Source organism: Desmodus rotundus, chromosome 2 (assembly GCF_022682495.2).
Source record: "Desmodus rotundus isolate HL8 chromosome 2, HLdesRot8A.1, whole genome shotgun sequence".
NCBI lineage: Eukaryota > Metazoa > Chordata > Mammalia > Chiroptera > Phyllostomidae > Desmodus > Desmodus rotundus.
In genome coordinates, this window is record NC_071388.1 from 170,418,614 (window position 1) to 170,443,404 (window position 24,791).

General features: G+C 39.4%; 1 protein-coding gene across 1 annotated transcript in view; it reads left to right on the top strand.

Moving 5' to 3' along the window:
• Nucleotides 1-626: 626 nt before the first annotated feature.
• FAM171B (family with sequence similarity 171 member B) overlaps nucleotides 627-24,791 on the top strand; it is a 62,416-nt gene continuing 38,251 nt past the window's right edge. The window contains exon 1 of the mRNA XM_024561499.4: nucleotides 627-1,019. Within this exon, the coding sequence (XP_024417267.2) occupies nucleotides 797-1,019 (223 nt within the window). The 5' untranslated portion in view covers nucleotides 627-796. The remainder of the gene's footprint in view (nucleotides 1,020-24,791) is intronic.

Below are 24,791 nucleotides of genomic sequence, written 5' to 3' on the forward strand. Positions count from 1 at the left end.
ACAGGTAGTAAGCTCCTAGAATACAGGGGTTGTATCTTGCTTATTCCAAACACCTGACCAAATGCTGGTATGTGGTAAGCACCTAGTACTCATTAGTAAAACATTTTTCAAACAAATGAAAAATATCAGCTACAATTAGACAAAATGTAATTAAGAATACTTTATATAGAAAAAATCCCATTTGAGCACGAATAGGAACTTGAGGTTAAAAGACCCTGGCTTCTCCATCCGCTGCTGCTACGTTAAGATTTGTAGAAGGGTAATCAATGTACAACATATTCTTCTACTTTGGGACGAGGTGGGGGTAATTTTATTCCATTTCCTGCAAAATTTCCCCGGGCCTCAGTAAGGGCTGGAGGATATGATGGCCTAACAGCCCCTAGAAAAGTTCTCCTTTCTCTTTTACCTTTAGAGGCCACTCCCCGCACCCCCCCAACCCCCCCCCCCCCCCCCCCCCCCCGCCTCTCTTTCCCGCACAGCGCCCTGCACAGCTCGGAGCGCTCCCCCTGCCCGGAGCAGGAGGGCCGCAGGTGACAGCGGAACGGGGCCCAGGGTTCTGGACTCGCCCGCTCCGCCCCACGCATCACGTGCGCGAGGATGCTAACTCCCCCTCCTCCTTCCCCTGCTTCCCCTCCGCCTCCTAGCCTCCTCGCCTCCTCCTGCTGCGGGTGCGGGTGTGCGAGGCAGACGACGCGAGGGGGAGCGAGCGGGCGGGCGCTACCGCAGCCCGCAGCCCTGGAGCCTGTCGCCGCCGGGAGCCCCGCAATATGCCGCCGCGGCCCTCTGGCTCTCGGCCATGGCGAGGCTCAGCCGGCGCGTCCCGTGCACCCTGCTCCTTGGCCTGGCAGCTGTGCTGCTGAAGGCGCGGCTCGTCCCCGCCGCTGCCAGAGCCGAGCTCAGCCGCTCGGATCTCAGCCTCATCCAACAGCAGCAGCAGCAGCAGCAGGAACGGCAGCGGGAGGAGACTGAGGAGGAGAGGCCAGAGGTGCCTGGGGCATCCTCCACCGTCACTGTTCCAGGTGGGTCCCGGCAGCCCGGCCCTGCCTTTCCATCTCTGCGGGCGAGCTCATCTGGCGTAGCTGGCTACCTCGCCCCTTCCCAACCGGATAGCTTCCCATTGCCTCTCCCTACCCATCCCAATCTCCCTGCTCAGGACTAGGGCTCTGCTTTGGTTTCGAGAATCTGCCCAGTGGCTGAAGAGCTTTCTGGGAAGCAACGAGCTCTGCAATGGGGTGGGGAGGGGGCAAGAGGGGTGGGGGTGAGCGACTGTGTCCATTGATCTCTTTTTCTCCCTCTTCCTTAATTCTTCCCTCTGCCCTGACTCTACACACACACACACACACACACACACACACACTCACTCACGGCTCTCAAACCCCTTTAGTATTCTGTTCTTATCCTTTTCTCTCCTAGAGACTGAAAAATTTTGTAATAGACACCCACATACCCCTTTTCACCATCTCGCCCCGCCTGCCTGCTATTTTTAAATTTAGACTTGGAGAAAGAAATATTGATTTATTTTGCTTATTTCTATCTCTTCTTATCCCGGAAAGGGCTTAAGGCAGTTTGCAAGAATGCCTTCAGTATAAGATGTAAAAAACCAAAATGAAATGGGAGTTTGTAATGGGAGAGGGGGGCAGATAAGATGAAGTCCGTAGTGATGTTAGTGCAGCAAAGCCTGCCCCTAGAGAGGGGAATCTCCTTACTTGCTAGTGGAACTTAATGAGGCAAATTCTTGACACTGTTCAGTGGGGGTGAGGAAATAGGCTATAGTGTACGTGGTTATAAAGGTCCCTCAGTTCCTGCTTCATTCTACCCCATTAAATCCCCAGGCGAAGCAAATAGCTGGATTATCCCTTTTAAAAGCCTCTCCCCACCCCCACCCCAGTTCCCTTCCCTACTGTAGATACTGCCTGGTATTTGGGAAGCAAAAAAGCCGTCATTTTCTTAGTAAATGGACTGAGGTTTTTGCAAAACCAAACTGAACTATAACATTTGTTTTTATTTTAGAATTCTGACTAGTAACATACAGGATGCTGAAAATGAGATTTTAAAGAGTGGAATCAGCATCTTATTTTACACTGCTTGATCATCATCAAAGAGCAATATTCAGGCATGCCAGCTGTGACTCATGACACAGCCAGGGTGATTGAATTTGTCAGCGTGCTCTGAGCGAAGAATGAGATCACCAAAGTGTGCAGGAAAGCATGTGTTTCTGACACCTTCTTAAAGCAATTAACATTCAAGTGTGGTTCCAAGTCCTGAAAAGTATGTAGTATATGGTGGTTTTCCTACCTAGGTGGTTTTTTTTTAATTTATTTTTTTAACTGAATTATTGGGGTGACATTGGTTAATAAGACTGTATAGTTTTCAGGTGTGCAGTTCTATAATGCATCATCAGTATATTGTGTGCTCAGCACCCCAAGTCAAGCCTCCTTCCATCACCATTTAATTCCCCCTTTAGCCTCTTATCCCTCCCCACACCCGTTTTCCCTCAGGTAGTCACCAAATTGTGGTTTGTGTCTATGAGGATTTTTTTTTTGCATAATTCCTTCTTTTTCACCCAGCCTCCCCAAACCCCCTTCCTCTGACAGTTGTCTGTCTGTTTTCTGTACCTATGGGCCTATTTCTATTTTGTTTGTTAGTTTATTTTGTTCATTAGATTCCACAGATAAATGAAATTATATGGTATTTGTCTTTCTCTGACTAGTTTATTTCACTTAGTCCTTAAGGATGGATCTTAATCTCCAGGTCCATCCATGCTGTTGCAAAGGGTAAGATTTCCTTCCTTTTTATGGCCAAGTAGTATTCCACTGTGTACATGTACCACAGCTTTTTTATCCACTCATCTCCTGATGGGCACTTGGACTGCTTTCAAATCTTGGCTATTGTAGGTAACTCTGTAGTGAACACATGGATTGATATATTCTTTCAAATTAGTGTTTCAGTTTTCTTTGGATATATTCCCAGAAGTGGAATTGCTGGGTCATATGACAGTTTCATTTTTAATTTTTTGAGGAAACTCCATACTGCTTTCCACAGTGGCTGCACCCATGTACCTAGGATTTTAGAACTGAAAGTGCTAACAGTATGGTTGGGGCTGGGCCACTTTAGTATTTGCCAAACTTGAGATTAGAGGTAGGAGAGTGATTGAGAGCCTATCTTCATTATGATAGGGGTTTCATTAATTAGCCACAAGAGAAGCCAAAGAATGTTGGTGGATTTTATGGTTTGCATTATATTTTTATTTTTATTTATTTTTCAGGAATGTTAGTTAAATGGTTTTGACTATTACAGTATAGATGTGTGTGATGAGGGTTTTGAATAGCTGCAATAATATGAAATCTTATATAGATAGTGTGCACATTAAAATATTTATTTGTGAGGGAATGTTTTTGAAAATGTTCAATATTTGGGAAACTAGCAGTTTTTGTCCTATTTACCTATTACATTACATTGGATAAAGGACCCACAATCCAAAAGATCATCCTAGAGCCTGAAAAGTAACATATAATGACTTTTGCTTTCCCTCAAAAACTCTAGCTCCCAAGCCAGTGGCAAACAAGAGAACACTCAGTTGATTGCTATTTTAATTATTGGAGTACCAAGTGGTATAATGAAACAAGACCTACAAACAAATGAAGTGAAAATATTCCTCTGAGGCCATTGTGATCTCTAAATTGAACTGGTCTTCCTGCTTTAGCCTTTGTTCCTCTACTGTCTGTTCTTCTCACACAGAATGATCTTTTTAAAACATTAGTATCATTTCTGCTCACAGTTCTATAGTGGCTTTCCATCTTTCTCACACTAGATGCCCAGATCCTGGAATTGGCCTACAAAGGCCCAGATCCCCTGTCTGCCTATCCCCTTCCCATCCCCATCCCTATCCCCATCCCCATCCCCATCCCCATCCCCATCCCCATCCCCATCCCCATCTCCCACAGCTTCTCCCTTCCTCCCTGTGTGGTAGTCACACTGGTTCCACTTTCTGACTTTGCAAGTGGTCTCTGGCATGGGGCCTTTCTACCGGTTCTCTGCCTTGAATTCTGGAACTTCACAGCCTCCAGGTTTGCTCAGGTGTCACTATAACAAGGAAGCCTTTCCTGACCAGCTATGTGAAATTAGTCACCCGTGTGCTGTTTTGTAATGTTTCTCCCCCATGGGCACTCAGTGTCCTCAGCCCTTCTTGGAAGCCTTATATTTATTCAGTTATTATGTGTTTCTTTTTTAAATTTTTAGAGAGAAGGGAAGGGAAGGAGAAAGAGGGAGAGAAACATCAATGTGTGGGCTTCCTGCGTGCCCGGCACTGGGGACCTGGCCCGCAACCCAGGCATGTGCCCCAACTGGGAATTGAACTGGCGACCCTTTGCTTCGCAGGCCCATGCTCAATCCACTGAGCTACGCCAGCCAGGGCTATTATGTGTTTCTAATACCTAGAAGAGCACTGGTATGCATAGGCAAGCAGAGGTTTGTTGAATGAATGAATGAACGAACAAAAGTCACTTTCACTGAATCTTTGATGTAACATCTTGTGAAATTCTTCACTGGAATTTAGCAGGAGATACATACAAAATAAAAAAAATGTTAGGTAGAAATATTTTTAAGTAGAGGTTATAAAATATATACCTTTTAGATTTTTAATATTAGCTATTGAGTATTTATCTTATGCTGACCGTAGAGAACTGGTTGATACCAATACCTGAGTCCTATTACCAGGTTCTGTCAAGAAGATTCCATACCCATCTGTACTTCTAATCCTCTTACGACCCAGGAGGGTGTTAACATATCTTTAAATAGCTGTGATTGCGCTGGAGTTTATTCTTTGCCTCTATCTGATGTTTCTGATTCTTTGGACATGTTATGTGAAAAACTAAAGTACTTTCCTCAGGCAAAATCTAGAAAACTAATAAAAACTCTTAAGACATGCAGTTACTGTTATGTGCTGAGCATATTGGTCTATAGTTGAGAAACTAACAATTGACCGTGGTTAGTCATCTCTGGATTATTTTATACTGAAAACTTATGTCTCTCTGACTGCTGAGAAATAAGAACATGAAGTTAAAAAATTGAATATGAGATTTTAAAATCTGGATCTAAAAGCAGTAAATTCTTATTTTCTCATTAACTTATAAAACACCATTTTTAGAGAGTAGTGAGAATAAAGATATGTTGAAAATCAGTTGTTTTCTCAAGAGTATGCGGCAGCTCTGAATTCTCCGTTGGTAACAGTATTTGTTGGAAATAAATATTTGAGGGTCCAGGGAAGAATTAATTTGGGAGCTGGTGGTAGCTGAGGCAAGCATATCATATTCCCTCCGATGGCCCATTAGATGGGAGGCATGCTGGGGGTGGGGAGGGGGGGCAGGAGGAATAATGAGCTCCACTTCCAGTTCTCCATGTGAAGCACAGGCACAAAGAGGTCTCCACAGATTTCAGTAAATGCCCCCTGCAGACAGAGAGAGTTTTAGAGACGTATATTTTTTATGGTATAAAAATGGTTGATTGGACATTTCACCGATATATATTTTTAAACTTTTTATTTTGGAAAATGTCAAATATATAGAAGGTAAATAAAATAGTATTTAAAAAGCCATACCCATCACCCAGCTTTAACATAGATTAAATTCTGCTGTAATTTTTTTTTTTTTTATCTACACTTCCACTCATTTCCACTCTGCAGGCTTCTGTTTTTTCTTTGAGGTAAAAATACATTGAAATGTGCACACTTTAACTGTACTATTTTGGCAAATGGATATAAACATGTAACCATCACCCCTATGAAGACACAGAAATTTTACATCTTCTTAGAAAGTTCCCTCATGTCCCCTTCCCAGGCAATTCCTGCCTCTTACCCAGAGATAATTATCTGATATTTTCATAATATATTAATTTGAATTTTCTACTTTATAAAATGAAATCATATAGCATGTACTATTTTTTGTCTACCTTCTTGAGCTCAGTCTAATTTCCATAGGTTGTTGCATGTGTGATAGTTTAGTCCTTTCTACTGCTGAGTAGTATTTCATTATATGAATTGCCGCTGTTTGGCTTTTCACGTCTGTCGGCGGATGTTTGGGTTGCTTCCAGTTTTAGGTGTTGTAAGTGGAGCTGCTCTGTGCTCGTGCAGATCTTCATGTGGCCACGTGCTCCTGAGTGCGATTGGAGTTGCTTTTGGAAGTGGAATTGCTGGGCCAAGTGGTATATACATTTGAGGTTAAAAAAATTATTTTTCATATTCTATATAGGTGGAACCTACCTCACTTAGTGAAATTAAATTTAAAATAATCAAATTTGATGTAGATTATTCCTGCATATTTTTTATTGAATTCAAATAGCTTGATTTAAACAAGCCTGATTGAAATCTCCCATCCATGAAAGCATTTATTTGTTTTTGTTTGTTTTGTTTTGTTTTGGTCAAGGAATTTGAAAATCAGTAGGAAAAGTGGGATTAGAAATCGATTGTTCTATCTAATGTACTCATGCTTTAAAGGCCATATTCCCAGATGGGGTAATTATGATTTCTTTCCAGGATTTTAATCACCAAAGGGAGCTATTTCTTAGTGTCGATTACAAGTTGAAAAACACATGCCATTGTGTTGAATTCAGTCTAGTTTATTTTAGTGGTAGTTTCTCCATGTTCTTAATGTGACTGAACAGAAACTACCAAATATTTCTCTGAAACAAAACTCTTCCCCCAGAGTATATAAACATTGAACTTGATTCTCTTTCAACGTTCTGTCTGACTAGGTTAGCTGCAGTATTGCGGTCATTCATTCACTTGGCTTAGTGTGATGCGTTTTAAAATTTCCTTTTGTCCAAGTTGCTTTAGCTAGGCAACGGATATAATATTTTCCATCTGATATTGGTAAAAAATGTGCTTTGGCGTATTTATTGGAAAATTGTAAAACTACGAAAGCTATGTGTTGTAATGAAACACAACATAAGCTTAAGAAAATGGCTTCTGTTTGCTTTGAAGACTCTGTTTGGGGATGTGTCTTTAATTGGCCTGTTGTGTGAGCACAATCTTTATGTACAAAACATATCAGATTCTCTGTGTAAGTTCTTTTTCTTTTATGACTGTGTGCCATCAGGACTAGGCACTGTTCCTAAATGCAGGGTGATGGTGCCTGTGAGCACAAAGGCCAGTTCGCTGGGCCTGAAATGAGGGAGTGATTCCGAGTGTCATTTCCTGCAGGGTTGAGGGTGTCAAGGAAATGGTAATCGCTACTAACATGTCAAATCCGTCTTGATGACCTAGTGAACCGAGACTGTAAAAAGCTTCAGTGATGTACTACAAGTCTGAAACCTCGAGTTGATAATGCCTGTTAAGCTTTCTAGAAGGTTCTATGTCTTGTGCAGAAATTAAGACTTAAAATTAATTTCATTTATATGTAAGTGAGATTTAAGTTGCTATTTGATGTGTTTTTCCTCAAGTGTGTTTCTCTATCATAACATACTTAGGGAATAATTTAAAATTAAGCACTTGCCAGTATTATCAGTTCTTGTCCTTTATTTTTGTTTTTATTCAGTATAGAAATATTTTTTTATAAACTATATAGTTTTAATGCATTTGTCAATTTTGCTGAAATTTAGAGCCTTTCGATAACTAAGCCAATAGCAGTTTGTGTCTGCGCATGTAAATGCCAGCTGGGCTTTAGGTGACTGGGAGAAGCTGGGAGAAATGTCCGGCCTCAACCTGGGGCTTATGCTGCGAGCCCCTGGCTGATCTCTGGGCTAAGTGCTCCAGGGATGTTATTGAAGTCCATGTCCTTTGGCCTTCCTAAAACAAAATAAAACCAGTGTCCCTGGTTTTATTCCTACCGACTTACTCCTTTGCCTTCTTTTGTACAAGGAACGTGACACAGAAACAGGATGGGAGGGTGGATGATTTGTTTTTGTCTTGTTGGGTTCACTGTAAACAGGAGTTAAGTAGCAGCTCCAAAGTCCTGGGTTTTGTGACTGTATTTTGATACCGATGCCACTCTTGCCTGCTCCCCCATATTTTTGGAAAGGACAGAAATTAAGCTGTCAGTCTGTTTACTGTAAAAATCAAACAGAGGGAGGCCACACTTTTGTATAAGGGTAAAATGTCACCAGAAATAATGAGTATAGTAGGATTTGTTTAACTATTTTACTAAGTAAAATGAACCGAGCATGGGTCAATAAGAGTGTGTCATGAAACTTGGATTATGATAATTCAGTTTGTGTAGAATCTACTTATATTTAAATAATGGGTGTATTCCAGATTTTTTTTCAGTATTTGCATGTAAAGGCAAATAACTTACCTTCATAAAATAAGTACTCCCCAAAGTCTAGTTTATAATATAGTTGTACTATTAGCTGGACTTTTTGCAGAAAAGCTATTATTTAATATTTCCCCAAGATTTCAGTGTTTCTTTATATTAATCTGAGTTTTCTCGTTCATAATCATATGTAATAAAAATATTTTATAATGTATTAAACTAATCGAATCTAATGCTATTTATAATGAGCAATGTCATAAACTAAAGTATGTCATAATTAAAAAACAAAAGTTTTCACAACACAGAATGTAATAAGCTGTTTTGGAATCACAGACTCTTCTTGGAATAGAATGAGGTAGAGATGACCTTTTCCTAAGAGCTGTGCTCTGGTGCTGTTTGAAGAGTGTGTGACATACCCGCATCACGAAAGCAACGTGGTACCACCTGGCCTTTTCAAAGTCCGATGAAACTGTTAGTTAAGAATACTTTGATGACTTTCTTCATAGCAAATTTAACTATTATGAATGAGCTTTTTCATAATTGAAGCCTTCCGTACTTACTGATTCAAGTTTGCCTGTCAGAAGAGTTAAAAGAAGGTATTTTTAAAAATTACTTCTGTATCATAGTATTTCTAATAAGGAAATATTCTTGTGAGTCATTGAAGCTTACTAATAAATGTAGGAGGTGAAGACTTTGGAGGTTCTTAAGAAGAGAGAGTTAGGGTCACTTGCTCTGACAAGTGTCAGAGGGGTTCAAGGAAGTTCACGGGGGAGGAAAGTACTCACAAGTGGGAAATCTATTTCCCCTCCTGTATGTGTAAGGGACTCGTCCTCCCTTATACCGTATACACAGAGATTCTAGGAAGCCAATGGAAGGGGTGTAGGGGCTTCATGAGCACCTGAAATTAGTTATACAACCTGCAATTATCTAGTGTTCAGAGCATCTGTAACAGTTTCAAAGGAATCCTTGACCCCCACCCCACCCCCACCCCTACCCCAGCCCAAACAGTTAATAAAATCTGCTGTGGTTAATTAGGCTTTTGTAAGTGAACTCAATAAGACTAGAAGTATTCAAACTCAAAAAATGTTTTTGTGTTTTAACATGTGAAGTGTTTCTGTTATTGTGTATGTGTAATGGGTAAAATTAGTAAGTGTGGCAGTAACATAACCACCCTGCCAGAAGGCAACCCTTAAAAGAACTGATTGCATAGTAGGCACCTTGGCCAATTCTTCCATCCGTTGGCTTTTTCATTCTGTTTGTAGAATGGCCCTGAGAGCACAATCAATATCTTTTGATAAATCACATGACTCTGAATTGGGTTATATCCAGGTTTCATTATAGAACAAACTGGAGGGATACCTTATACCTGAAAAAACCCTCTGTTCAGAAATTTTTGGCAGTCGACCCAGAAACTCTGCATCTTGGCTCCTTGCTATTCCACTGAAGGATAGGGTTACTGAGATTGTTAATAACCTTAATGAGGGCTCCCATGACTTTGTGAGTCATCCAGTTCCCCCAGGCCTGACCATAAAGCTCAGTCCATGTTAGCAGATAAGGGCCTGCCTTGGTTGTTATTCATTTCCAAAGAAGGCATGTATAAAAACCTAAGCCATCCCACACCTGCTGAAACGAGTCTTAATCTTTGGTCTTTAAACAGTTTTGGGGTCAAAATAGTAATTTCAGACTGCAGCAACTTAAATCTGCCTTTGAACTTGTTATTTTCATCACCAGTGCTGTTCCAGGCTTTCGGAATTAATAATATCACCTCTGAACTCAGAGAAACCCATATTTTCCTCACCTTTTTGATCTATACCTCCTCTGGTTTCACTAATAACTGATTACATTGGAAGAGCAAATAACAGAGTGAAGCATTTCTTTCTTTTGAGACCTAGATTTATCTTGCAGAATTTTTTCTTTCATTTGAAAATCCCAATGGAGAAATTTGTATTCCAATACACTCTGATGTTCCAAAGATAAATAATAGCATGTGTTGAGACTTGGAAAGCTGTAGCTTCAGAGAACAGCATGGGGCACAGACCCGGAGGTAGAAAACATTTAGGCATCCTTGACAAATCCAACTCTCAGTGTGCCCATTGTATATAAGTCCTGTATATAAGGACTGGCTCACAGACTGGGACTCTGTGCAGTGACAGTATGTGGGGCCCATCATGGATCCAGCAACGTCGAGATAGGTATGACAAAGGTAGGTGAAAATACGGCGACTAAATTCACTGCCCTCTCTTTCCTGTTAATATTCCTTATCAATAATGCAGTATCAAGCCTATAAATCTTCAATAACATGCTTTACAATAATGGTATTTAAAATTTAATATTACAATCATGAAATGTTCGATAGTATAATATATAGGTTATTACTATAATATTTGGGTTATTAAAATATCTTTATATTATAAAACTTAAAAGTAAAAAAAAAAGACGGTTTGTTTTCATGTTTCTTTTAACATTCTCTGACTCTTCTCACTCCCCTCTCACGAGGTGATGTCATCCACTCTGGTGGCTTTAAATACCATCTATATGTTAAGACTCCCCAGAGCTTGCTCCTGAATATATCTACCAGTTATCTTGACATCTTTATGATGACTTTATCACAGGTATCTCAGTTTAAAATGTCTAACACTTGAGTCTTGATTTCCCACCTCCCTTCCACTATAAAAAAATCTTCCTTATTGTTATTAAAAACCAATAAAGTGCCCCACTGGCCAAGAAAGGAGATTCGAGGGTGCTGTCCTTGCCACTTCCTCTGCCTTCCCCTCCATCTGTTCAGTCGTCACACCGCAGCCAGTCTATCTCATAAGTATGACTCACCTGTTATTTTTCTCCATCTTCAGTGCCCCTGCTGAAGGTAGCTCACATCACTCGTCAGGTCACCAATATTAATTCGGAAATCCGAACTCCCCAGAGCAACTATGGGGATTATCCACCTGTCCCTAGAGTGATTGTTTCATTTTTAAGTACAAATCTGATCAGGCTTCCCATGACATTGAGAACAAAGTAAAGGTCTTTTTTTTTTTAAACTTTTTATTTATTTATTTTTAGAGTGAGGGGAAGGGAGGGAGAAAGAGAGGGAAAGAAACGTCAATGTGTGGTTGCCTCTCGTGCGCCCTCTCCTGGAGACCTGGCTCACAACCCAGGCATGTACCCTGATTGGGATTCAAACTGGGGACCCTGTGGTTTGACAGCGGCTGGCACTCAATCCACTGAGCCACACCAGCCAGGGCTGAAGGTTTTAAGATGACCTGTAAGGCTTTGCATGATTTGCCACCCCAGTCTCAGCTCCAACTTCTCTCCTTTTTCATCACTGTGTACCATTTCTCTTACCTTGAGTGTGACAAGCTTTATACCTAAGGGCCTTTACACAGACTTCTCTGCTTGTAATACTTCCTTGATCCAAAACACACACGTGCGCACACACACCCCATTCACATGGTTAAATGCATTCCAACCTCAGATATTAGCTTAAATGCCACCTCTTTTATGCAGGTAGTCTTTGACTTTCCGACCTGTGCTAGATTTTCCTATTATATTCTCTCATAAGCACCTTTTACTTGCTCAAGGTCTGTGATTGTTCTGTAGGTAGGTACTTGTTCCATATTTCCATATTTGTCTTCTCTAGATAGGAAGCCAGATGAGGCCAGGCACAATGTTTTGCTTAGGGATGAATTACAATATAAATAGTTACTGAATGAAAAATGAATGGCTCTATATAGATAAGTATTTGTTCAACTGAATATCTTCTTTCATTCTAAACTTGAGCTGGCTTCTCTAGAGAGTATGTATTTGAAAAGGGTATTATGTAGGGAAAAGGCTGTAGGACTTTTGGAGTAAAGTGGCCAAAGAATATAGGTTTTGGACCAAGAACGATGCCTGTTGTAGGCAGGAAAGAGGAACTGTTATGTATTCAAATTCAACACAACATATGTTGGTCCATATATGGAGCTGAAGATAACATATGAGAATCCTGCAGTGACTGATTTCACTCTTTTTTTTTTTTAAACAAAGCTCATTGGGTACTATTTGCCAGGCACTTCATCATCATGGATGGCAGAGAACACCCAGCGTGGACATAGATGATAACAGAGTGTGATAAATGCTTTGTATCAGGGGGGTATATGGACACTGTGGAAACATGGTTTTGGAGGAAAGTAATTTGGCCTTTTTCCTGGAAGTAAGTGTACTGAAAGTGATGCATGTGGAAAAGCAGAAGGATATAATTTTTCTTATTTTTGATCTAAATCCATTTTTCTCCATTTCTTTCATGAAAACAATATATGCTCTTTACCTTTAGCTTAATTATTCTCTAGAATTCCTTATATTTCTTCCTTTTATGGCTCATCATTCTATATTGTTAGCAAAGAAAAAAATATGTATCTTCTACATACTCACATTTCTTGAAGACCCCCCTTTCTTAAATAAAGCAACTGAATTCAGTATTCAAACACATGCCTTGATTTCTATCACCTCAGATCTACCATAAGCTAGCAGTTGGTACCTTTTGTCTTTCCATCCACATGCAGCATAAACTCTTTCATGTGCCATTAAAACTGTGTGACACCACCACCGTGACCAAACTGTGTTCTTCTCGGTCCTCAACACGAAGACGACACAGGCCAGTTGTGTCTTGATGTCCCCTGTAACCTCCTCCCCCACCACCTGTGCCAGCCTGCTGGCCGTTTCCCCAGAAACAACCTGTCTTCTCCTCCTTTCCCTTCAGCAGCCCCAGATTTCACTTCACACACCACCACATGGGGGTGAGTGATTTAAAAATGTATTTTGTTAATGATTGTGGTTGCACCATCTGAATTGAGACTTCCAAAAACTGTAATGGCACGTAGCATTTGCCTGGTTTTCTGTTAAATCAGAACGTTTATGAAAAGGGATAGAAATCTTAGGTAGTTATGAAGTTTTTCTCCATTAAGGTTAATCTAGAGATGTATTTAGAGCAAGAGGGCATTTACCCAAAAATGACCAAAGCAAGAGGGAGGGTGTCCCCTTCACTTTGAGCTATATACAATTGACGTACTCTTGGGAATACAGTCAAAATTTGCGCTTTCCCTTTAAAGCGCCCTGCCATGTAGGTTTTGTACTTTTTTAAATGTCTGAAGTTCTGTAAATCTTCCAGGCTAGAGGAGCTGAGACACTGGAACAGGTGGCTTAACAGGGGGAACATATGGGCTGACTGGCTGTTCTCCCTCGGGCTCTGGCCCCAGTGTGCTCACCTCTCAGGGTACTTATGTGGGATGTTGTCTTTTAGGCTTCCAACGACTAAGGAGGATATTAAGCCACATACGCCACCATGCACAATGCGAACTGTATTTACGTGGAGAGGCAATATGTAAATCTATTTAATGAAAGGCATTGTCTTAACTCAACAAATCTGCTCCCACTTTGGACTTACCTGTTTCCATCCTTTCTCTAATCGTCTGACCAGGAGAACCTGCAGTCATCATTCATTCTGTCTTCCCAGTTTCCCACACTCACCTGTCACTCGCTCAGCTTTTTTAAATATCCGTCACAGCCTTTTAGTGTTCATTCCTTCTGTTTTATTTTCACAGTTTCTTTATCCTGTCCCCCACTCCATCAGTTTGGACTGTTACACTGATCTATTAGGTCTCCCCATTTTTTCCTTCCTCTAACTCAAACCATACCCTTATCGCATTTTCCTTCCTTTTTTTAAGCTTTCATATTGTCGTTGAAATTTGAAGTCTTCTGCCAGTCTCCAACCTTTTATAATGAGTCTTTTGAAATATACCAAAAATTGAAGTAGTATAAGGAATATTCATGTATCTTATACCAAGATGCAGTAGTGTTAAAATTTGTTACGTTTGCTTTATCTCTGTCACTGTCTTCCTGTGCACACAAACTGTACTGCAGAACCAATTGACACGTAGTTGTATTCGTCTTGACTGTTCATCCCTGCGAGCTTCCGCATGCCTCTCTGAAAATCCGAGTAACGTTCAGTGAGCAAGTAATGTCTTTGAAAAGGTAAAACAATTATTTACAACTTTTTAATGAGCTATGTAAAAATGAGGAAAAGGTATATATAGAACTTCAAGTCATGAACGAATAAATGAATTTTATAGATTTTTGTGGCAGATTTTTAAGGTTTTACTTCTATTGGCTTGTGTTTGTGCAAATAACATTTTATTGATGTTTGTGCAAATTAATGTGTCCTCCAGGTTGTGGAAAGACTGACTTTTGTATAAAGGTAGCATTTTAGCTATGTTGCTCTATGTAATGGGAGGTTCTGACAGGCTTTCCATTTATTTTGTTGTTTTTGTCACTTCCTACCAATCCTGGGTCATTGTGCATTGGTCATCTCTTTACGTGTAACTTTTATGGTGGATGTGTATGCATTTACTTATCTGGTGCCTCTTTTCCCTGTCTTTGTTTCTGCCACCTGCATGCACCCGTATTTGGTCATGGAAGTGGTAGATGAAACATGAGCACTGTCATCAGCCTCACTCCCCACCTCGTGGGAAGTGTGCAGCCTTTGAGCAGAAAGGGTGAAGCCAGGGCACGGAGGTGGAGCTCCTGGCTCCAGCCATTCCCGAGACCCAGTGGGATGGTTGTGTTTCACGAGTTGATAAATTTCTACTTTTGCCTCAGCAAATTCTGGTTGGATTTCTGTTCAACCCGAAAGTCTTAACTTGCTTAATAGTTTAGTTTCTAAACTAAGTCCTAATTCCAAGCAAATTTTAAATGTGTAGATACTTTTCTCTCCCGACTGGAACTGCCGTACCTCTGTCTATCCCTAACTCCACCAGAAACCGGCGCAGCTCTACTTTCACCATGGAGCTTTTCCGGTCCACAGGTATTTTTCTCTTACTAGATCTTACCATCTCTACTTGATGATTCGATCCTTGATAATAGTTCTTTTAAGTTAGTGTGTAATTGTTTCTCGTGTTTATTTTGTCTCTCACGAGTGTCTGAATTCCTTCTGAGCCCAGATGTATTCATTCACCCATTTCACATTCCAGGGTGCCTAACACTCAGTAAGTGCTCAATAAAACCATGTTGGTTCATAACATGCTATGATTGTGTATGTTAAGAGACATATCTAAGGAACTAAGTATCTTGTGTTATTTATATGCTTAATCCTCATGTTTATCACAGTGCTGGACATATAATAAGTACTTCAAAATTCATGCAAATTAAAAACTGTTCTTAGATTTATGAGTTTGGGACAAATGATGATGTGTTAAAATGAATTGGAAGATGATGACTTGAATAATGCTATATGATGCTTCAAGATTGAGAACTGTCAGCCGTGATATTGATATTAGTATACCAATGTATAATTCTTAAACCTGGAGCACTTTTTAGGGTCATTTTCCTTCCTTTTCTGCATTTTTGTTTCTTTCCACACCTACCTTTATTTTTTGCTCCTCATTAGCACTTAGTTTTGTCACCTTTTGGTCCAGGATGATAATCTCATGCCTCTCACGCCCGCTCCCCTCCTTTTCTCACCTCCATCTTTCCTATCACTTTACAGTACGGATTTAGAAGTTTAGGGTTCCACAGAGGAATTTTTCCCCCTCAAAGTACCGCTCCAGGGCCTCTGACTTTTAAAAACAAATTTCTAAAACTACATTGTAAACAAGTACATTTAATTAATTGGTCCTCAGTAATTATCAAATAAAAAGTTCTCTTTGCCATAAAAAGCAGCATAAACGAGGGCAGTCAAACTATTTTCTTGACACTTAAAAACCTGGTGCCTGGCTGAAAAGTAGTTCATGACTGTGATGTTGCAGAGGGAAGGCCTGGGTACATTAGAGACATGTACGAAGGCCAATGTGGCTGCCTGGAGGGGGTGGGCCGAGGGGGCTGTGGGACAGGTTGTGAAGGGAGGAGGGCCCAGGTATGGTTGGTCAGGGCAGACCCCTGGTTTCGGCTTCTGTGCCGTCACACGGGCTCTTTAGTGGTCAATGTCTTCACCAGGGAAGGGTCATTGTAGGGCTGTGTGGTTTGGTGGCTAGAGCATGGGCTTTGGGCAACTGGACTTCAAAATCTAGTCTCTTCTTAGGTGTGTGCTTGAGCATGCTTATTAAACTTCCTCTGAGATAGATAGATTGGGACTCACCTTGCAAAACTGCCAAGATTTAGAGTTGATGTATGTGAAAATAACTTAACAGGTACTTATGAACTATTGTTACCATTAGAGATACTATTTAGTATATTAAATATTTTAGAGGTAGGAATGTTGTCTTTATTTAAATTCTGATACTAGGTTAGTAAAGGTGGCATAGGTAGACAGAAAAGGTAACACTCCAGTTTTACAACTTTCTAGTAAATGAGGCTGGACTTGTTTTTATTGTTTTATTGTATTTCCTGTAAATTGATTCTAAAAGTACATAAACGTTTATGTAATATGATATATTAAAGCATCTTCTGGAATAAAATTACTGCTTTTCTTTTAAAACAGCCTAGAAACAACATTGTCTTTGGAACATTAGCTAAAGCAAGCAAGCAGGCGAACTCTATTTGAAAGCCAAAAATCGGAGTGGTGTGTTGTGAGCTCCAGGTTTTCACTATTATATTGATTCCTTTTGTTTTGCTGAGAAGACAAATTGGCTCTAACAAAGGCTGAATTGAAACAGTAGTTTTTATTAATCTTTTTTTTTTGTCCAGAAAATCTTAACATGAGCTCGAATATTCTCAGCATACATGTAAGCCAATGAATACTGGCTCTGGTCCTTTTAGAAAACTTTGTATTGAAAAGAGCGTTTCTTTAGGGAAAAACAAGAATGTTTTGCAGCTCTCCTTCTTCCTCTTTGCTAGGCTTGGCGTTGTGCTGGTGAGAATTATCAGTTCATTAAAATGGTGTGTCTTGAAACACTCATTTTAGGAGAGAATTCTGCTCCAAAGCAGATGAAGTCTTACTTATTTTTGAAAACACACCTCAGAGGAGTAGTAAATTATTTCTCTCTAGTATTACGGTTACTACTTCTCAGCAGAGAAGGGCATTCACAGCCTAATGGAGACAGCTGATTGATTAACATATTGATTAGATTTAGAAGATTGGGTTCTGTAAAATTCCAGGCTGCTTGAATTTTCAAATTGGTATGGCTGCTGCGTCTAACCAGTTTAAAATTTTCTAATGTTAACAATATTCACAAGCAAAACAACAATTTAAGTTTTCTTTAAAAGATGGGATGAAAGAATGGAATAGAATTATAAACTACACATTAAGACAAAAATGTTCAGAAATTTTTTGTCATTTTTATTTCTCTATATAGGAAGCAGGAGAAAGTCATGAATTATAATGTCCAAATTGAATTCATGAGCTGTTAGTAAAAATTTCTCATCACAATATAGGTTCTGTCCAAATTAAAGCAAAAACAAAATAAACACGAAGGTTTCAAAAGTTGGTAGGACAAAAATAAATCAGAGCAAGTCGTTTAGGAATTATTTTTAGTGCACTTTGAATAATAAGTAACTGAAAACAAAGGCTTCAGCCTGTCAAATAGATTTTTGCTTTATACTTTTGGAGCCTGGCAAACGTCGGGAAGGCCGCCTCGACCTGGATTGTATTGGGATCACAGCAACCGCTTCCTGAGTGGTTGGGTCGATGGCCAGATGTTTGCTTCCTGATTGGTTAGGTGGAATTAATTGACATGTGTGGCAAAGGCTAATAAGGCAGCTGTGTCTAAATTGATGGCTGAATTAAGATTTGACCTCTGTCATGAGTTCTTAACCTAAAGTAGTTTACGCTTTCCTCGCAGGCTTTGTCATAAGAGAAGGAATTAGAAAAACTTACTTTAGAGGTGGTAAGTTCTTAGTCTATAAAGTTAGTAATTAAAGTTAAGTATGGTATACTGAAATTCTCAGGTGGATAATTATTCAAATGGTCAAATAGAGATGGGCATGTATACACTTAAATTCAGTATAGCAAGTGCAGTTGAACATTTAATATACAGTCTCTGACTTTTTGAAGGAACTTTGAAGAGCAAGCTTTTTGCTCTCAGGATACCCAGCGATTGTAGGCAGAGAGAGCATAAACGTATGTAAGTGTAAGACAACATAGCATAGTGTGCCCACTAGGGTTTCAGAGTGCTGTAACACGGAGGGAAGGAGAGACAAACTTTCATTTATTTAGGGACTGAACTGTGGCTTAATTACCTGCTTGTTAACCAGGTAGGTTTAGAATCTACAAAAAAGAGAGTGGCTGGGAAGGAATAAGGAGAATTTCTTTTTTCTGAGTGTCTCTAAATGGAAGGCTAGGTGGTAGAATTTAAGGCAGGGAATAGAAATTAAGATTTTGGTTTATATTTTTATATTACTCACATATTTACTGTAGGAATAAAATTTCCCATTTTTATTATGTTTTCATTTAAAATTTTTTCATCCTAATTATGGAAGATTCTAAACATATAGAAATGTAGTTGGTATAATAGACCCCAAATACTCATCACTGAAATTAATCAAATATTAGCTTTTTTCTCTATTTGCTTCATATTTCTGTCCCTCTTTTTAAGAAATAAAGATTAAAGATAGAATCAAACTCTCCTCTCTTCCTTTTCCCTCATTACCCAGAATTAATTACTGTCCTGAAATTGGTGTCAATCTTTCTGTTTAAAAAAAACTATAATAGGTGTATGTACATGTTATAATACCCTTTTGGAATTGGGTTTTTTCATTCAGTGACATGCTTGGGGGACCTCCCATGCTGATACACTGACATCTCATCATAACATTCCATTGTATAAATAAGCCAAACTGATGGGCAGTTAGGGTTTGTCCAGTGTTTTGTTGTTATGCAGTGTGCAGTGATCAGTCCAGTAGGTGTGTCTCCCTTTTGACGTGTATAAGAATTTCTCATACAGAGAAATGGTATTGCTGAGCTATATGGTGTCTACGTTTTCAGTGTTTCCAGCTCTGTACAAATTGCTATCAAAAGTGGCTGTAGAATTTGCATTTCTCTGGTTATAGATAAGGGTTGAGGGGGAGCAGAGTTTGCCCAGAATGTATCCAGCCATGTACTCTGAAAAGTAAGAGACATTTATTGAAGAAGATACAAGATACAAGAAACATTGGACATAGGACAATGACATCTCAGTCCCCTTTAAAGTAGGCACCTTGGGACCTCAACAGTTCTCCCAATCACCATCAGCTGCCCTGTCGTATTTTCCTGAATCTCATTGACAGTCTGAAATCTCTTCCCTCTCAAAGGTGATTTTAGTTTTGGGAAAACCCAGAAGTTGCAGGGTGCCATATCTGGGCTGTAGGGGGCCTGAGTCACCTGGGTGATTTGATGTTTTACCAAAAAACTCTGTACAAGACGTGATGCATAAGCATGCACGTTGTTGTGGTGAAGCTGCCAGTCACCAGGTGCCCATAGCTGTGGCCTCTGAATCATCTGGAGGAATGTTCAAGCTTAACACAAAATCTGATGCAGATTCCTTGCTCTACTTGTTCAGTCATTTTAAATATGAGGGCCACACAGTACACATGCTCACTCAATGTGTCTACGGCCCCCACTGACTAGTACAGTGAAGTTGTCATTATTCATGCGTGAGCATTCCAGTCCACTCTCCTTGGCTGCCAGGTCACATCGGCATCACTGAAACTGTTCTCATTATAGTAACAATGGCTTGATTTTTTTCTGAACAGACTTCATATGCCTTTTGACGTATGGATTATTTTAAGCTGATTACTTTTAAGAAACAAAAGGCTCAGGAGAAACCCTTGACCTTCCTCTAACTTCCTAAATGATATTAGGTAGATGACCTGCTCTAGGAAGGGAACTACCATCAGAGACAACTATGGTTTAATATGAACTAGTGTGTGATAGGGAGGAACCTAGCATCGCCCATTTGATGAGTCTTCCCTGCGTTCCATTGTTTCAGGATGGCCCAGCCAACATCTTGTAAATTGCCGTGCTTCCCTTTGAAGTCCTAGACCCCTACTTCCCCTTCCAGATGACATATGTACCTCATTCTACCTCTGTCTTTGGAATTTTCCTACTTATGTGAATTCCCTGTGTGCACATATTAAAATATGATTTTCTCTTGTTAATCTGCCTTTTGTCATTTTGATTACTAGTCCAGCCAGAAACACTATCTGAGAGTAGGATGTAAAATGATTTTTCCTTCCCCAGCGTCCAACATTATTTCCTGTATTTCCTCTTCCACTTTCCTTTTCTGTGAGTTGTCATTTTTTATGCATTGTCTGTTTTTCTCTGGGGAAGTTTTTATTTTCCTTATTGATTTTTTAGTTCTTTACATTTTCTAAATAGTAATCTTTATAGTGCATATGTTTTGTAGATTCCTTTTCCAGTGACTGGATGTCCTTTAACATTGTTTTTTCAAGTCTTTTGTAGAAAAAATTTTTATATTTTAATGTAGCAAAAATTATTAATCATTACATTTATGTTCTGGTTTAAAAGTTCCTCTCCTAATTGGATGTAATTAAAAAAATAAAGCCTCTGCATTTAATTCTGTAGTGTTGTTTCAGTTCATTTGTGTTTAATTTATATGGAATTTGTTTTCGTGTAAGGTGTGAGTTAGAGGTATGAAATGAACTATTTCAGATTTTTACCTTCAATGTTATATTAGGTTCAGGCGTGTGCATAGTGGTTAGACATTGGTATAGCTCACGAAGCAATTCCCCTGATAAGTCTAGTGGCCCCCTGGCACCACACATAGTTATTAGAGTATCACTGACTGCATGCCCTATGCTGTACTTTACGTCCTTGGAGGTAAAATCATTGAAAAAATCCTTCAAAGCCTGTATATATTTATTCTTCAGTTCTCAAGGAATGTTAGAAACTTTAAACCGCACCTCTACTTTTTATTCGGTATTTACAGTTACTTATATTTGGTGCATCATAATTTTTATTTAAATATGTATTTTGATTCTCTTATTTTGTTTATGAAGTAATGTTGCTTTCAAAGCATTCAAAATGAAAATGATCCACAAAGAAAATGGTATTCCTAATTATTTCATACCCACTATTGGTGTGAAGGATGCAGTACTAGTCTTAGAAGAATGTTATCAAAATTATTAATGTAAAAAATAAAGTGTTTAATATATGCTAGGGCCTGAACCTGCCTGGTTTTTGTCAAAGGATGAGACCACCATTTGCTCTCTGAAACAAAAACTAACACGCTGAATTATTGCTTCCTTGATAGAGCGATGCTGGAGAGGCACAGTTTCCGTCCACAGAGCTGCAGACTGACCTTACACGGGGTTTTGGGAAAGCGTTGAGTTCTGGCATTGGGGTACTTTCAGAGGTGGCGGGGGGATGACACCAGCAGAGGAAGCTGGCTTCTTAGGTGAGACTTGCTATTTGGTTAGCACCCAGAGACACCATTATTGGAGTGAGTCCATTCCCATTGTCTGATGCTCGGGAGTGTTTATCACTGATCGGCTGCCTTACAGAAGTGAGTTTGCTGAGGCAGGTTGTCAAGGGTTGATTGACTGAACAGGTGTTGTACGAGTTTTGTGGTTCCAAGGCTATATAGCACTGTCATATATTGATAAGCATGTTTAAAGCCTGTTTCGGTGGCTGCCTATTCTCCCAGTTACGAACTGTCTGTCTGAGGAGCGTGAGAACTTATTTTATTCTTTCATGTGTGATTTGTTTTCAGGTTGAGGACTTCAGAAATTGGATCATTATATAGCTTCTTCAGGGACACTTGTATTTGCATTTGGGGTGGAAAAAAGCAATGTACTTGGTTCTGTAATAAATATGCCTCTGTACAGCTTTGGAAAAGAATTACGTACAAGTCCATCTAGTGTTCTGGAATCCTCTGTAATGGCTGATGTCACATCATGGGATGCCATCAGTTGTTCTGTTTGAGAAAAAGTAATGTTTTCAGTTGAGCGTCACACTGTCTTCACTACTTTCTAGCAGTGAGACCTTGAGCAAGTTACTTTTTGAATCCTATTTCCTCATTTTTAATTGGGAAGAGTAGTACTTAAAATGGGTTCGTGAGACTTGAGATAAGTTAATGTATAAAAGACACTCAGAACACTGTTAATTGCATAGTTAATATTTAACACTTATAATTTCCTGTTTGGCCTAGACTTCCTTTTCTTCCAGGTTGTTCCAGGTCAGATAAAGGTTACACTGTATGATTAATATCTTTGTCTACCAGAAATAATGAAAACAAATCAATTTTTCCTAAGTGGTAATTTACAAATATGGATCACTTAATCAGATTCACTCTATGACTTTTTAGTTAATGTTAATTATTCTATTCCATTATACATATATACTTTGTGTTTGATGCGAAAGTATTTTACTGAGGTTGTTTAGCTTCATGGAAATAAGCAGGCTTCTTGTAAACGATTCGAACCTGGTGTTGGAAGCGGTCTTGGCTGTCAGGTGAAGAGGTCTGTTGATTGGTCTGCGGCCTGCTTTTTTCAGTCCACAGGGTGGTGACTCTCGCAGCCTTGTTGTGTGTGGCTGTCAGTGCCTATCACCTTAATCAGCAATTATTAGGGACTCATTAAATAATTGTTAAATAAAAGAATATTATTTGTTCTCCTAGTCATTGAAGCTCAACAATCTCACATTTTAAATTTCCCTCAATACCCCCTATCACGTCATTCGCCAGATCCTAAATGTTTTTGCTTCTGATCTTTTCTTTGACACTGCCTCTGCTCTAATTTTGACTTTCTTTACTTGATCCCAAACTATTTCTATAGATACCTGCAGTTTCTCACTATCCAAGTCCATTTTAGAAAGTGCTCCCAGAGATGCCTTTTCATACTTCTCTTAAAAAGGTCTTGTCACACACGGCCCACCCTTTCGTTACATAGCGGATGGAATGAAATTCACTCCTCTCCCATTGTTCTCAGATTTTTTTCTTTCTTGTTACAACTGTCTATCATTGCTTTAATATGGAATTTATTTCCTTTTTTTGTTAACCTCGGTGTCCTTTATCATGCATGCTGTCCTGAGGTGTCCTCGCCTCACGTCTGTATTTTAAAATTCATCTGCTTTTGCTACTTCACTGTAATTCATACATGAAAATACCCCACATTCCTTAACTCAGAATTCACATTTCCATTTTCTGTATATCCATGATAGTTCGTTCATATCATTTCTGTGTGCTTTTCCCACTAGGTTTTCAGCTACTTCAGACCTGAAATTGGGTAACGTTAAATATGATAGCGTAACATAAATGTTTAGCATAGCGTAATTTCTGACACAAAGAAGGCATTGAATACACAGAATTTATGATATATGCTCCCACTGCACCTGGCACTTTACCTAATGCCTGGTCAGTATTTAATACATTTTGAGGGGAATTTAATTGATACCAGGATTTTTGAAAATTACTGTGACATTACCTCTGAACCTTTTTTTATACAAAAGGTATACTGCATATGCATTGTCCCATCTGCTTTTGTCCTTTGAGATTTTTCAATTTTATGGGTTTTTTTTAACTAAAAAAAAATAAATTCATGAATCATTCATTTTGCTTAAAATTTCCAGGCCTGGCAATATGTTGGCTAGCTGCTAACACTAGGCTGCATCCCATTCATGCTGCGGTGGGTTCATTCTGTGCTAATGCTCTAGGCACTGGATCTTCTAGCCCTACTTACTGGTCAGTATTCTTTGCGTATGTCTTAACTACAGGGGAAAATGCCACACTTTGCTAAGGGGTCAGAGAAGCGTTGGAGAAAATGCTGGGTCCCATTCTGTTCAAATGTAACCACTCTCCCAGCAGGGCGGGTCTTATCTGCTTGAACGAAATGCTGACAGTGGGTTTCAGTCCCTTTCTAAAAGACATGCATGTCTGGCAGGTTCTAAATAAGGTCTGTTTTTCTCTCCATTGATTTAGACATTCTTTGCATGTGGAAAGAACAAAGAGAGAAAGAAAGCCTCCTCTAAAAGGGAAAATGGAGGTTTTATTAAGTCCCTTTCACTTCATTGTTCTGTGAATAAACTCCATGAATTCACCCATGCAATCCCAAAACAACTAAATAGTATGTATTGGGCTTTTTTTTGTCAGTCTGTTGTTTTTGGATTTAGTTTTCTTCCTAAGAGCTTCTCTCAACCTATCAAAAGGGCATGAAGAAAAAAAAAATGGTGGGAATGAAAGGTAAAATTAAAATAGAATGCTTTCAAAATGTTACTGTACATTGTTTTTCATATGAACTCCCTGGGGAGACAGAAGCAGCCATGTTGAAATATTGACTACAGTGCCATCAATTATGGATAGTCTCTTGTTTACAGAATAAATTGGTATCACTTTCTGGAAAGCATTTTAGTGGAATACATATCGAGAAGCTTTAAGCAGTTTATGCCTTTGACCTATTATTTCTCCTCTCAAGGAAATAATAACTGGAAATTCAGATGAAGATACACAGGGTGGGGCAAAAGTAGGTTTACAGTTGTGAGTACATGAAACACAGAATTTATTCTTGTATGACTACTTATTAATTACTGTCTTTTCCATATAAACAGCTGTAAACCTACTTTCGCCCACTCGATATGTACCTGGATTTCTAATTAAAGCATTGTTTGCAAATGTGAAAAATTAGAAATGACTAAACATGCAGTAATAGAATAGT